This window comes from Xenopus laevis, chromosome 4L (genome assembly GCF_017654675.1).
Source record: "Xenopus laevis strain J_2021 chromosome 4L, Xenopus_laevis_v10.1, whole genome shotgun sequence".
NCBI classification, from domain to species: domain Eukaryota; kingdom Metazoa; phylum Chordata; class Amphibia; order Anura; family Pipidae; genus Xenopus; species Xenopus laevis.
In genome coordinates, this window is record NC_054377.1 from 108,368,620 (window position 1) to 108,382,503 (window position 13,884).

The 13,884-nt window shown below is 37.5% G+C and overlaps 1 protein-coding gene across 4 annotated transcripts in view; it reads left to right on the plus strand.

Moving 5' to 3' along the window:
* nr5a2.L (nuclear receptor subfamily 5 group A member 2 L homeolog) overlaps window positions 1-13,884 on the plus strand; it is a 61,566-nt gene that overhangs the window by 8,295 nt on the left and 39,387 nt on the right. The window contains exon 2 of one of the 4 annotated variants that reach the window (XM_041590603.1): window positions 10,188-10,304. The exons of 2 other annotated variants lie outside the window; for them this stretch is intronic. In XM_041590603.1, the coding sequence (XP_041446537.1) occupies window positions 10,188-10,304 (117 nt within the window). Of the gene's footprint in view, window positions 1-9,511; window positions 9,862-10,187; window positions 10,305-13,884 lie in introns of those variants that run through there. One more of the 4 variants, XM_041590605.1, reaches the window with a different exon arrangement.

A 13,884-nucleotide genomic window follows, 5' to 3' on the forward strand; every position in this document is an offset into this window, starting at 1 on the left:
TGTTGGGAAAGGGACTGATATTAATGAATAAAGTTCATTGTAAGATGGCTATATATGGCTATATAAAACACAATAATAATTAATAATTAATTGGCAGATGTACAGCAAATTTCATGGGAATCACTTACAGTTGAGTGTATATTAAACAGATATTTAGAAAGTGTGTCATATTTTGCTGCAGACTGTGGTGACAGATCAATCATAAAAATATAAATCTTCATATTTACATAATCAGTTGAATTTGACAAATCCCATTACTTACTTTCGAACTGGTATGTACACGTAGAATATGCAGGCATAGTTAGACAAACAAGACTTGAACTTGAAACATGAAAGGGAGGTATAGTCAGTACCGAATGTCCAATCGCTCCCCAGCACAGTTGAGATAACACCGCTGTTGTGTAATAGTGCGTCACACAGTGTAAGCCCACGTAAGTCCAATGCAAACCCATATAAGCCCTGCAGCAACAATATAATACAAAATACTTATATGTATATGTTGCAGGCTGCGGAATCAAACATTTGCATTTTTGTACTGCTTGGGCTCAAATTATATAATTTTGGCGAATTGTAACTAAAATATACTGGAAGTGCAGGTATGGGATCCGTTATCAGGAAACCTGTTATCCAGAAAGCTCAGAAGACCATCTCCCATATTTATATTTTAAAAATCCTTTTTCTCTGTAATAATAAAACAGTGCCTTGTACTTGATCCAAACTAACATTTACTTAATCCTTATTGGAAGCAAAACCAGCCTATTGGGTTTGATTTAGGGATGCACCAAATCCACTATTTTGGATTCGGCCGAACCCCCGAATCCTTAGTTAAAGATTTGTCTGAATACAGAACCGAATCCTAATTTGTATATGCAAATTAGGGGTGGGAAGGGGAAAACATTTTTTACTTCCTTGTTTTGTGACAAAAAGTAACACAATTTCCCTCCCCACCCCTAATTTGCATATGCAAATTAGGGTTTGGATTCGGTTCAGCCAGACAGAAGGATTCGGCCGAATCCTGCTGAAAAAGGCCGAATCCTGGCAGAATCCCCAACCGAATCCTGGATTCGGTGCATCCCTAGTTTGATTCATATTTACATGATTTTCTAGTAGACTTAAGGTATGAAGATGAAAATTACGGATCTGTTACATGTTAAACCCCCAGGTCCTGAACATTCTGGATAACAGGTCCTATACCTGTATATATTTCACATGTACTCTGATCTATTATTCAGAGTGCACGGAACCTGGCTTTTTCCATAGATTGGATCAACGTAGCTTTAAATCTGCTAAAAAGAATTTAAACCTTACATAAACCCAATAGGATTGTTTTGCTACCAGTATAGATACATGCAGCCTAGTTAGGAACAAGTGCATGGTTCTGTTTTATTATTACAGAGAAAAAGGAAATCATTAACAACAATTTGAATTATTTGCTCAAAATGGGCCGTATCAGAGATGCCTCCTGTAATGCTTCACTATCTGGATATTGGGTTTTCAGATAAGGAAACCTGTATTTGCATGATGGTATGGAATATAAAAGATTGCCCAGGATTTTAGCATTAGATAAGGATTCATAGGTGACTGTTTATTGCTGTGTTGCAAGAATAATCACAATGTTGCAACTAGAAGGTACAGGGTGCCGTGGCATAAATTTTTAGGGCCCCCCATCCCCCAAACCTCTGGGAAGAAGGTATACAGTACTGAAATCAAGCATATGGCCACCCAACGACCAGAGGGTCAGTGCCGGCTCTGTTGTTATGTCTCTAACCAAAGCCAGAGATCTGTATGGCTGCAGCTGACTGATACACAGCATGTGCTTTATTTGCACTTACAATAAAAGTGCTTATGTTGGATGAAATATTAGTGATTACTGTGCCCCATGATATTCAAAGGCAATGCCAGTTAGTAAATAAAACAGGGAACAGACTATAAATCTTTATGTCTAAGTAAAAAATGACACGGTATTTATTAAAGGGGTTCACACCCTAAAATTGTAAAATTTGAAGCAACTTTATAATAAAAAGTTGCTTGCTTTATATAAAGTTATTTGTGCATTTAATTGCTATTAAAACAGTAGTTGTTTATCCCTGTTTGCTCTAGGTCTAACTCTTAAAATAGTGTGGCAGAAGTCAGTTCTCCACCAGATTTATTAATTTCTGCTACTGTGTCAGGAGTTAGAACAAACAGAGCAGAAACTTAAAAAAAAACAACCATACAGATACTGGTTTCAATAGTAACTACTGTATGTTTACAGAAAACTTTAAAAGCTTATTTTAACTATTACCCCTAAGTCTAGCTTGAAATTTAACATGCTGTCTGGTTGTGAAATTACTGACCTTAACAAGAAAGTAGATGCATTTTTTGTTTTGCATGTTATTGTAATTGATTTTAGCACCTTATTTTTTAATCAGGCTCTGTTTTATTTGCCTTTTAGTCCGCCATTCATAGCAGTGGATGGTTGCTAGGGTAAGTGGTACCCTAAAAATAAGCACAAACAATAGAGCTGCAGAACAAATATTTCTTTCTATAATGGGAGGCTGGACCCCCTACATACACATGTACACTTATACCCAGACACCCATGGATTCATACTGGGCACCTAAAGCCTTCACATATGCTCATACATACACCTATTTATACATACTAGTCTGCAGAAGCCTTACATACAGATATATGTATATCCCCACACACATACATACAGGATATCTGTTCCCCTTTATATATGCACACTTATCCATACCCACCCTGGCACACAGTCATACACTTTACAGAACCAACGTCTTACATACACGTAAATATATTTCCACACATACAACCATACATATCAAACATCACAACTCCAAGATATGTACAGTAGAGCCCCCATTTTAGGTTTTTCAGGGGACCAGAAAAAAATGGTGTAAAATCCAGGAAAATGTAAAATCAGGGAAATGTATTATGCATAATATATAGGTGGGACCACAAAACAACAATGTAAAATGAGGAAAAACTTGAAATCAGGGGATGTAAAATGGGGGTTTTACTGTTTATGTATATACCTACAGTAAACAAATGCACACACATAGAGAGTAGTACTACACAATCAATCTCACCGCTTTTTGTAGTGTCGGGTGCCAGCTGTGACTCTGTCTGCCCAGGTCCAGTTCCAATTCCAATACAAATTTCAGCAGCACTCCGGGAAAGTGAAAAATAAGCTTGATAGGGCTGGTTATGCCCGAAACGTTGCTTCACTTGCACAAATAAATTATTTTTCACTATACCAGAGTGCTGCTGAAATTTGTATTGGTACAGTATACATATAGGGTACCAGGACCTCTACATACCTTAACATTTCTACCCACACATACAACTATGTATAATTGGCATCTGGACCCCAGTATAAAACTATTTTCATGATCACACCCACACACACAGCCATACATTCCAGGTTTCGCGACCATTCCATATATATGTGCATTTATACCCACTTATACCACACATTAAACACATAAAAATCTCTAAGTATGCATACAAGCCATATATTCCCCAAAACAAATATAAAAGACCATACATACCCCTATATAAGAAATCATTTCTACCTGCATGTGCCTGCACCTATGTACACATAAACCTGTGTAGGTTCACATCCCACACATACCATAATACAAGGTCACACATTTATTTACACAAACATATGCTAACCCATACAGGCTGCCTCACATACTCACTGAATACAAAGCAGAAGTAACTGTTCCTTGCCACAATATTCTGTACTGCAGATAAATCTACATATAGACACACCCTACTCTCTCAAAGTCATCAGTTTTACTTTTGTTACCATTTGTCTTATAAAAATGCATTTGTTCTTTTTTTTTTAAATAAATATATATATATATATATATATATATATATATATATATATATATATATTATATATATATATATTCTCGACATCATAGTGTTTTGTTGCTGTTTTTGTTTTATATAGATTACTGTTACTCTCAAAGAGAATAGTGTTCGTGTATTTCGTTATTTGCGAATCTAACTAAATGTTTTTCCTATTCGAATGAAACTTGATTCTCAAATTAGAGACTTGTAAATAACCCGAAAAAAAAATACAATGCCACGTAAACAGGTCCGATCTCGTCCAAAGTAAATGTATTGGGGGACATGCAAACGAAATCCTTTGGGTTGGAACATCGAGATGCCAATTTATATGACTGGAGAGGATTGAGTCGCACAATAGGGCGAGTTAATATTTTCTTCTTCAATTAGGGGATTGTTGGACTGTCTGCTGATTGGAGCTAATTACGAATCTTTAAATAAACACAAGTTTTAGTAAACAAACATAGAGTAAATAGTTAAAACAATAAACACGCCCTCACTGATATTTTTTTTTTTAAAAAAGAAATTTACTTTTTCTCGCAAATTAAAATATTTGAGAGTAACGAAAAACCTGGAACTTTAAGAGGCCGATTCACTAAGGGTCGAATTTCGAAGTTAAAAATACTTCGAAATTCGACCCTCGGATTGAAATCCTTCGACTTCGAATATCGAAGTCGAAGGATTTAGCGCTGATCCTGCGATCGATCGATCGAAGGATTTTCAGTTCGATCGAACGATTAAATCCTTCGAATCGAACGATTCGAAGGATTTTAATCCAACGATCGAAGGAAAATCCTTCGATCAAAAAATCACAGGCAAGCCTATGGGGACCTTCCCCATAGGCTAACATTGACTTCGGTAGCTTTTAGCTGCCGAAGTAGGGGGTCGAAGTTTTTTTTAAAGGGCAAGTACTTCGACTATCGAATGGTCGATTTGTTCGATTTCGTTCGACTTCGAACGAATTTAACCAATTCGATGGTCGAAGTACCCAAAAAATACTTCGAAATTCGAAGTATTTTTCATTCGAATCCTTCACTCGAGCTTAGTGAATCAGCCCCTAAATATTGCACTGGGCACATAAAGTGATTACAGTCATTTGTTGTTATTTGTGGATTGTGCGCCAAATTCCTAATTTGCCCACTGACTGAAATTTTTATGGCGCTGTAAAATTGTCGGGAAGAAGCAGTAGCAAGGAATTTCGTGCAATATTGAATTAAATGGCCCTGGATGTCTGAAAAATACAGAAGTATTTTTGCTGGATGTTGTACGATTTTGTTCCTCGGGAATGTTGCTGGAAATAAAACTGGTGTTTGCACAACCTCTTGACTCCAGCAGTTACATGGTGATAAGGTTAATTTTTAATTCAGCCGAGATGTTGCATTGTGTAAAGAGACAGTATTTGCACAAAGGGAACGGACAGTCTCACTGCCTCCTGCTCCACATTGTGCCCTGCGCGAAAATACCCTTTATTTTTTACCTGATCTTTCTCTTTCTTTAAACATCTTTCTTTAAATAACTTAAATATTCCTCCTATAGCCCAGAGGAAATAAACTAATTCTGTACAACACAGATACGACAGAACCTAGTTTATTACATGGGTTTAAATCAAAATCTTTTTCTCGATTACAAAAAACTGCAGTCCCTCAACCAGATTACTAATAGGAGCAGCCCAAGACCTTCATTTCCAAAAATGCTTTCAGCTGTTTTCTTTTTTAATTGTTAAGGGGATGATAGGAAGATTCGAATTTACTTACAGCAATATTAATAAATCAAGATGATTTGTTCAGTATTAAATTCGCCAGTGATAATGTTGCAGCTGTATTGATAGCAGCAACTGGGCTGGAAAAGTCCTTCCCAGTTACAACCCACCCTGCTTGTCCTTTGTGATTGGAGTTTTACCCTTATATTGTTGAGACCCCCATTGGGACAAAAAAAATACATATTTAGTAAAAGTATATTATATACATCAATGAAAGTACATTTTGGTGCTAATATATAGACTTTGTTGAACTTTACTGTGTATATAAAGTATCATATTGTGCATTAACTTGGAATACAGATAGGAGATATAATATTACAGTTTCTTAATAGATTTTCTCTACCTGATGCACTAGCAGAGATTAGAAATGAGAGGGTGGATCGATAACGGAGTGAATATGATAAAGACAGATAAATGCATGGTTGCATGAAAACCAGATAGAGAGAAAAACTAGTGGCAGCAAACACGGGTTCTAGTGAAAACGATAAAGGAGGAAATAAAAAGCTTATAGGGGATGAACTGCTTTCTATAGAAAGGATCTAGCATATATATAGGATTACTTTAGTACTGTATGTGGCTTAGTAGTACTGTATATAAAGCAGTAGTACTGTATATCAAGCAGTAGTACTGTATATCAAGCAGTAGTACTGTATATAAAGCAGTAGTACTGTATATCAAGCAGTGGTACTGTATATCAAGCAGTGGTGCTCAATATGAAGCAGTAGTACTGTATATAAAGCAGTAGTACTGTATATCAAGCAGTGGTACTCTATATCAAGCAGTAGTACTGTATAAAAAGCAGTAGTACTGTATATCAAGCAGTGGTACTCTATATCAAGCAGTAGTACTGTATATAAAGCAGTAGTACTGTATATAAAGCAGTAGTACTGTATATCAAGCAGTAGTAATGTATATAAAGCAGTAGTACTGTATATAAAGCAGTAGTACTGTATATCAAGCAGTAGTACTGTATATCAAGCAGTAGCACTGTCTATCAAGCAGTAACACTGTATTCGAGTCAGGAGTATTGTATTTGCAAAAACACTGTATGTAAACCAGAAATACGGGAGTACAATGAAGAGTTGCACTATATGCGAAGCAGTATTACTAGATGTGAATCATTATTTCTGTATGTGGAGCAGTAGTACTGTAGCAAGGAGCAGTACTGTAGGTGATGATGTAGTACTGTATAGGAATCAATAATACTATAGCAATAATACTGTGGCTTTCAGCAGCAATACAGTAATATTGTAGGCATATCATTAATGTAAGGAAAGTAGTAGTGGTGTTGGAGAATAAGTACCACAGCATGTGAAGTAGTAGCACAGTATGAGAAGCAGAAACACGGAATGTATGTGAATTAGTACTTTATGTGAACCACCAGTACTGTATATAAACCATTATTACTGTATATGAAATAGCAGTACTGTATATGAACCACTAGTACTGTATATATAAAATAGTAGTACTGCATATGAACTACTAGTACTGTATATGCACCACTAGTACTGTATATGAACCACTAGTACTGTATATGAAATAGTAGTACTATATATGAACCACTAGTACTGTATATAAAATAGTAGTACTGCATACGAACCACTAGTACTGTATATGCACCACTAGTACTGTATATGAACCACTAGTACTGTGTATGCACCACTAGTACTGTATATGAACCACTAGTACTGTATATGAAATAGTAATACTATATATGAAATAGTAGTACTATATATGAACCACTAGTACTGTATATGAAATAGCAGTACTGTATATGAACCACTAGTACTGTATTTGAAATATAAGTACTACATATGAACCACTAGTATTGTATATGAACCACTAGTACTGTATATGAAATAGTAGTACTGTATATAAAATAGTAGTACTGCATATGAACCACTAGTTCTGTATATGAACCACTAGTACTGTATATGCACCACTAGTACTGCATATGAACCACTAGTACTGTATTTAAACCACTAGTACTGTATATGAAATAGTAGTACTGTATATGAAATAGAAGTACTATGTATGAACCACTAGTACTGTATATGAACCACTAGTACTGTGTATGAAATAGTACTACTATATATGAACCACTAGTACTGTATATGAAATAGTATTACTATATATGAACCACTAGTACTGTATATGAACCACTAGTACTGTATATGAAATAGTAATAGTATATACGAACCACTAGCACTGTATATTAAATAGTAGTACTGTATATGAACCACTAGAACTGTATATTAAATAGTAGTACTGTATATGAACCACTAGTACTGTATATTAAATAGTAGTACTGTATATGAACCACTAGAGCTGTATGTTAAATAGTAGTACTGTATATGAACCACTAGTACTGTATATTAAATAGTAGTACTGTATATGAACCACTAGTTCTGTATATGAAATATTAGTACTGTATATGAACCACTAGTACTGTATATGATATAGTAGTACTATATATGAACCACTAGTACTGTGTATTAAAAAAGTAGTAGTACTGTATATGAACCACTAGTTCTGTATATGAAATATTAGTACTGTATATGAACCACTAGTACTGTATATGATATAGTAGTACTATATATGAACCACTAGTACTCTGTATTAAAAAAGTAGTAGTACTGTATATGAACCACTAGTACTGTATAATATACAGTACTGCTACTTCTTCATATTCAGTACAAGTGGTATACAGTGTATATGTATATCTGTACATGAACTTGTCCTATCGTAAGTGAATAATTGGTGCATATTCCTTTTTTAAAGCTAAGATGCCAATGTATGGGCTGTATAGGAATAAGATAATAATGATATAAAACCTGGATCCTTGAAATTCTGCACACTCTTTGCAAAAAAGATATCCCACTTCCAAGACAGATCTGTTTAATCCGCTGTTCTTGTGGCCCTAGTGGCAGTGAGCTTCCCTATATACACAGTGTACCATATAATCATGAACTGACCCCTATATACACAGTGTACCATATAATCATGAACTGACCCCTATATACACAGTGTACCATATAATCATGAACTGACCCCTATATACACAGTGTGCCATATAATCATGAACTGACCCAATCATCCAAGTAACATTGATGTCACTGCATATAAACAATATGAAAGGCTGTAGGACAGGAGCAGCAGTCTGTGAGTGGGGATCAGCTCATGTGGCCAGTCATTATAGGGGAGTCTGTATAGCACTAAGCCCCCCCCCCCCCCCAGAAGGCAATTTGAAGTGGTTACTTCCTTCTGTCTGTACCATATGACCTGCCCTAACAAATATCCCCTCATGTGACTCGCCACATGTTGCTGAACTACACCCCACACACACACACAAACACGCAAACACACACACAGGCATTGGACATGCTTGGGATATTTCCATCAAGCTCGGGCCCACAGCTGGTGTGACTGCAGTTCCTGCCAGTACATCACATATAACATGCTGGGGATGTAGGTAACAGTAGCCTGGGACTTCCTGATGTGCCATGTGTTGATGACTAGGGGCGTGGCACAAGGTTGTGGCGCAAGTGTTAATGGGCAGCCAAGATGCCGGCATTGGCAGCTAGTGGCATCTGAATATGATCTTGCGCAGGGTCAGGGGGCGCCGGGCTAAACTGCTGGAATCGGACACCCGGTGTAATTGCTGGGAAGTGTCCTGTAGCTTTGGCTCCGGGGTAGAAATGGAAGTGCAGTCCCTCCGCGCGTATAGAGAGCTCTGGGTTATAAACACACGCACTCCCCGCGCAGCACTTGCACTGAGCGCCAGACACAACAGCACTGAGACACGGACACACTGAGACACGGACACACTGAGACACAGACACACGGAGACATGGAGCTGAGCCCGAGAGTCTGACATATGAGATCAGACCCTGCGCCTGGGCTGCACTGCCCGCAATGAGCTGCACATGGGACAGGCTGGGAGGAGTGTCTGTCTTGGATTGGACTATAAGTGGCCCAGCCCCCGCTACTACACGGCCAGGCAGGAGTAAGCGGCACATGGGACAGTGTGGGAGGAGCTGAGCAGGGAGAAGGGGCTGGTGGCATAAGAGGAAAGGAGGTGCGAGCACTAGAGCTGCACAGACAGGCGGGGGAAAGAGATCTGGAGCTACTGGAGTGGGACTGTCAAACTGGATCGGAGAGAAGTTGGAGGGAGAGCCAGACGGTTCTTGGTGGTCCTTCCTTCCTTCCTCCAGACCTGAGAGGAGACAGCTGTACAAGTGAGTCTCGCCTGAGCAATAAGTAGTGAATCCCCTGCAGAGCAGCAGAGTAGCCCACACCTGAACATTCCTGCCACGATACACCCCCCCCTGTCACATTTACTCCCCAATAACGCACTCTCCCCAAGGAACGAACTTTATCCGGGGAGTCTAAATCCAGTTCCGACACAGGAGAAGCGACTCCTCCAAACCCTACAACTCAATTCTGAGTCTCCTGGCGGCAAGCTGTCCACTTCATCCAGAACATCCCATTTCAATCTGTACACAGGGGGGCCTTTTCCACCCTCAGTTCTGGGGTCTCATCCTGGTTCCTGTGTGTGTCCCAGGTGGAGCTCCCTGGCGCCCTGTCCCTGCCCGAGCAATGCTGCCCAAAGTGGAGTCTGAAGCCCTGGGACTGTCCAGATCACACGGGGAGCAGGGCCACATGCCGGACAACATGCAAGGTAAGTGCCCGCTGCTGCCCTCCTGCTACTGTGACTCTTGTACTGTGTCTGCTATGGACTTTGTACTCCCCATGCTCCTGCCTTTGGCTCTGCTGTGTGCTGGGCAACTGCTGTGAGTCTGTATATATATATATATAACCTGGTGTATTTTAATGCTGCACTCTCACCTGTAAACTTGCTATGCTCGTATACAGTCCTGCTGGGCAACTGCTGTGTGTGTCGGCTTGTGTAGCAGCCTGCGACTGTTGTACTCCTGCTATGTATATAGCCACAGGAACTATTAAGCAAATCTCCTGGTGTGGGTATATAGGCTGCTGTCAGTCACCTCTCTGCTGTTTGAATACTGAACGAATACCTTTACCTTGGTGCACGAACACTGCCCGATCAACTGACAGTTGCCAATCAATGACAACTACTCGCGCTGTGCAACAATGTTCCGAGCGAATCACAAGCGGCAGGTCAATGTGAGTGCAGTAGAAATGTACAATACAGAGAGTTTACATACAGGGCACGTGTGATTTGTCTCTTTCCCTTTCCTCCCTTCCTTTAACCCCCAGATATGACAGTGAGTGTGCAGGAAACCCCATTAGTGGCCTCTGACAGTGTATTGGGCTGGATGATGCACAGTCATATCTGCTGCTTCTTCTGCACAGTCCAGGGAAGATGCGACAGCGTGTGAGTGTCAACGTGTACCATTCACTTTGCAGATATTGACTAATGAGTGTGTGTGCTTGCTTCTCTCTCCGTTATCGCCTATTTGGGGTCGGTGCAACAGTGGATGCAGCTTGTGCGAAAGTTTCCGACTTCTGTAGCTGATGCGATTGTATGAGCGCCGGGGCTCAGTCAGCCGCAGAGTGAGACGTCTCTGGGACACCTGTGTTTCATTTCAAATAAACTTTTGTTTGCATGAATGATACTACTAGACACAGCGACACAAGGGAAAATGATATCAATCTCAACTATTCCCAAAAAAACCTGTGATCTTTCCTATGTACCGGAGATACAACTGTCGCATGTATGGAGCGCTAGAATCGCACCGCATCCGCTTATTGGCTAATTGCTTCATACAGACTGTGTATTGATACCTGGATTTAGCCCCCATTAGAGATTTGTATATTACTAACAATTCAACATAATGTAATATATCGATTTACCGTTTCTGTCCATTTTTGATTTTCTGGAGGAAAAGTTGTGTTTACTTTGTAGCTGTGTCGTTTATATACAGGAGTTGTCTGTGTATTGTTTATATAAAGTAGATGTCATAGCTTGTTTGTATGTGTTATTATATAATGTATATACAGGTGTAGAGTATATAAATATAGAGGGTTTGTATGTGTGAGAGCATGTTATATATATACAGGGTTTATGTGAGTAGGTGTAGAGTTTATATACAGGAGTATAACAGGGACTTTGTATGTGGAATCAGAGTGCAGGGAAATTGAAAATCCCCAGTGTTTTCTGTAGTCTTGATTACTAGGTAAAAACAAATATATCAAATGAGTTGATATTTTTTAAAGGATATTCATAATAGCAGGTTCAAATCTGGATTTTATTATGGGCAGGATAAAGTTTTTGATAAATGGAGAATGGATAGCAGTGTTGGGCTGAAACTCTCCTATCAAACCCAGTGATGTTAAACTCTGTGCAATTTGTATAAAATCAGTTCTATAATTGAAGGTGACTATGTACAGAATGAAAAATAACAAATGTGTGTGGAAGCTGGAGCATGGCTGGTATATTTGCCTTAATTCAAGTAGACTAAACTTTCTCCGCAGTTCCACAATATTTTCACTTTTTCATTTAATTTGGTTTAACTTCTTCTTGTATTGACTCTTGCAATGACATAAAATATCTTTTCAGCTCAAAACATATTATTTTATATACACAGCAGCAAATTTACAATTTATTTTATTTTATTATTATTATTAATAATAATAATAATAATATGTTGAACTGTGATATTTCATGCAGTGTTTTACATTTATCAAATGTGTACTTACAATATATATTCTTTATTATATATATATATATATATATATATATATATATATATATATATATAAAGAGATAGAGAGATAATTTTGCTGACCATTTCCCGACTTTTAGTTTATAGACCATTCATTTGTATGTGTGTGTGTGTGTAAATATCTAATATTCTGCAACTATATAAAAATCAATTTACAACAATGGCAGCTTTCCATGAATGCATGCACATTGGTGTAACTAGTTATATCTTAGTGATGAATATGGTATAAAGTATAATATTACATATATATAAACTGGAGAAGAAGTCTCACACTCTCAGGACTTAAAAAATAATAAAGAAGTTTATTATATCACAGAGGAAAACACTGACGTTTCGGTCAGCAGTCTGACCTTTTTCAAAGTGGAAAAGTGCGAGACTTTTTCTCCAGTTTACATTTTCCATTTTTGTTTTTGTACCCAGGCATTATTTACACCTTATGTGATGAGAGTGCTGGTATCCCTACTGCATATATATATTTATATTATATATATATATATATATATATATATATATATATATATATATATATATATATATATAGATATATATAGATATAGATATATATAGATATAGATATAGATATATATATATATAGATATATATATAGATATAGATATAGTTTATAGACCATTCATTTGTATTTCCTACACTTGCCAATTGTAATTATATATATATATATATATATATATATATATATATATATATATATATATATATAAGTTGCGCTTTATGTGATGGTTTTAAAAGCCAGCTACATATGTTGCAAAATGAAAGCTGTTGTACATTATATAAAGTCTATGTGATATGTGAGGCATTATTAAATATGCATAAATGTACATACAGAGCTGACAAATTATATAGCAGCAGTTGGAGATGCAATCCTCTACCTGACATATGGGATGAGCTGACTTTATCCTAGCTGTTAGAGCTGTCTGGGTATGCATACCATATACAACTGACTTGTGTGGATATATGTTAGTTTACATAGTTAAAGCATGTCTAAACTATTCAGGAGGGGAGAGGGTAAGGAGTTTTCATTAAAGGCAGTATGGTAGTTCTTAAATTGAAATAATTGTTGGGAAATCCTATTTTCACTGCAGCATTCGGCTAAGAAAGGTGTGTGGTAGGAATCCTATTATCACTGCAGCAAACAGCAAGAGGCTAAGTTCTTCTTTATTTGCCTTATACAAAGGCACATACAATTTATTCTTAAGCAAATCCAATTGCCCTAAAAGAGAAAATGTTGAGAGTAGCAAATAAAAGTTACTGCAGAATAAGGAGAATAGGTTGCGTTTGGAGTCTCAGTCTCACTCTATATTGTTATGGAAGAACGTCACACTAGTTCTCTGTTAAAAAATATAAGCATAACCCAGCATGGCAAAGTCCCTAAAACCTTAAATCTAATGGGAATATACAAGGCAATGTGTGATCTTAGGTATGCATAACATGGAGGGCTCTTATGGGTGTTTTGATAAATAAACTCCCTTAGCCTTTAAAGCTTTTAAATGATTTTCTAACTTCATATAACCAGGGAGTAAATAAACTATTAATGTA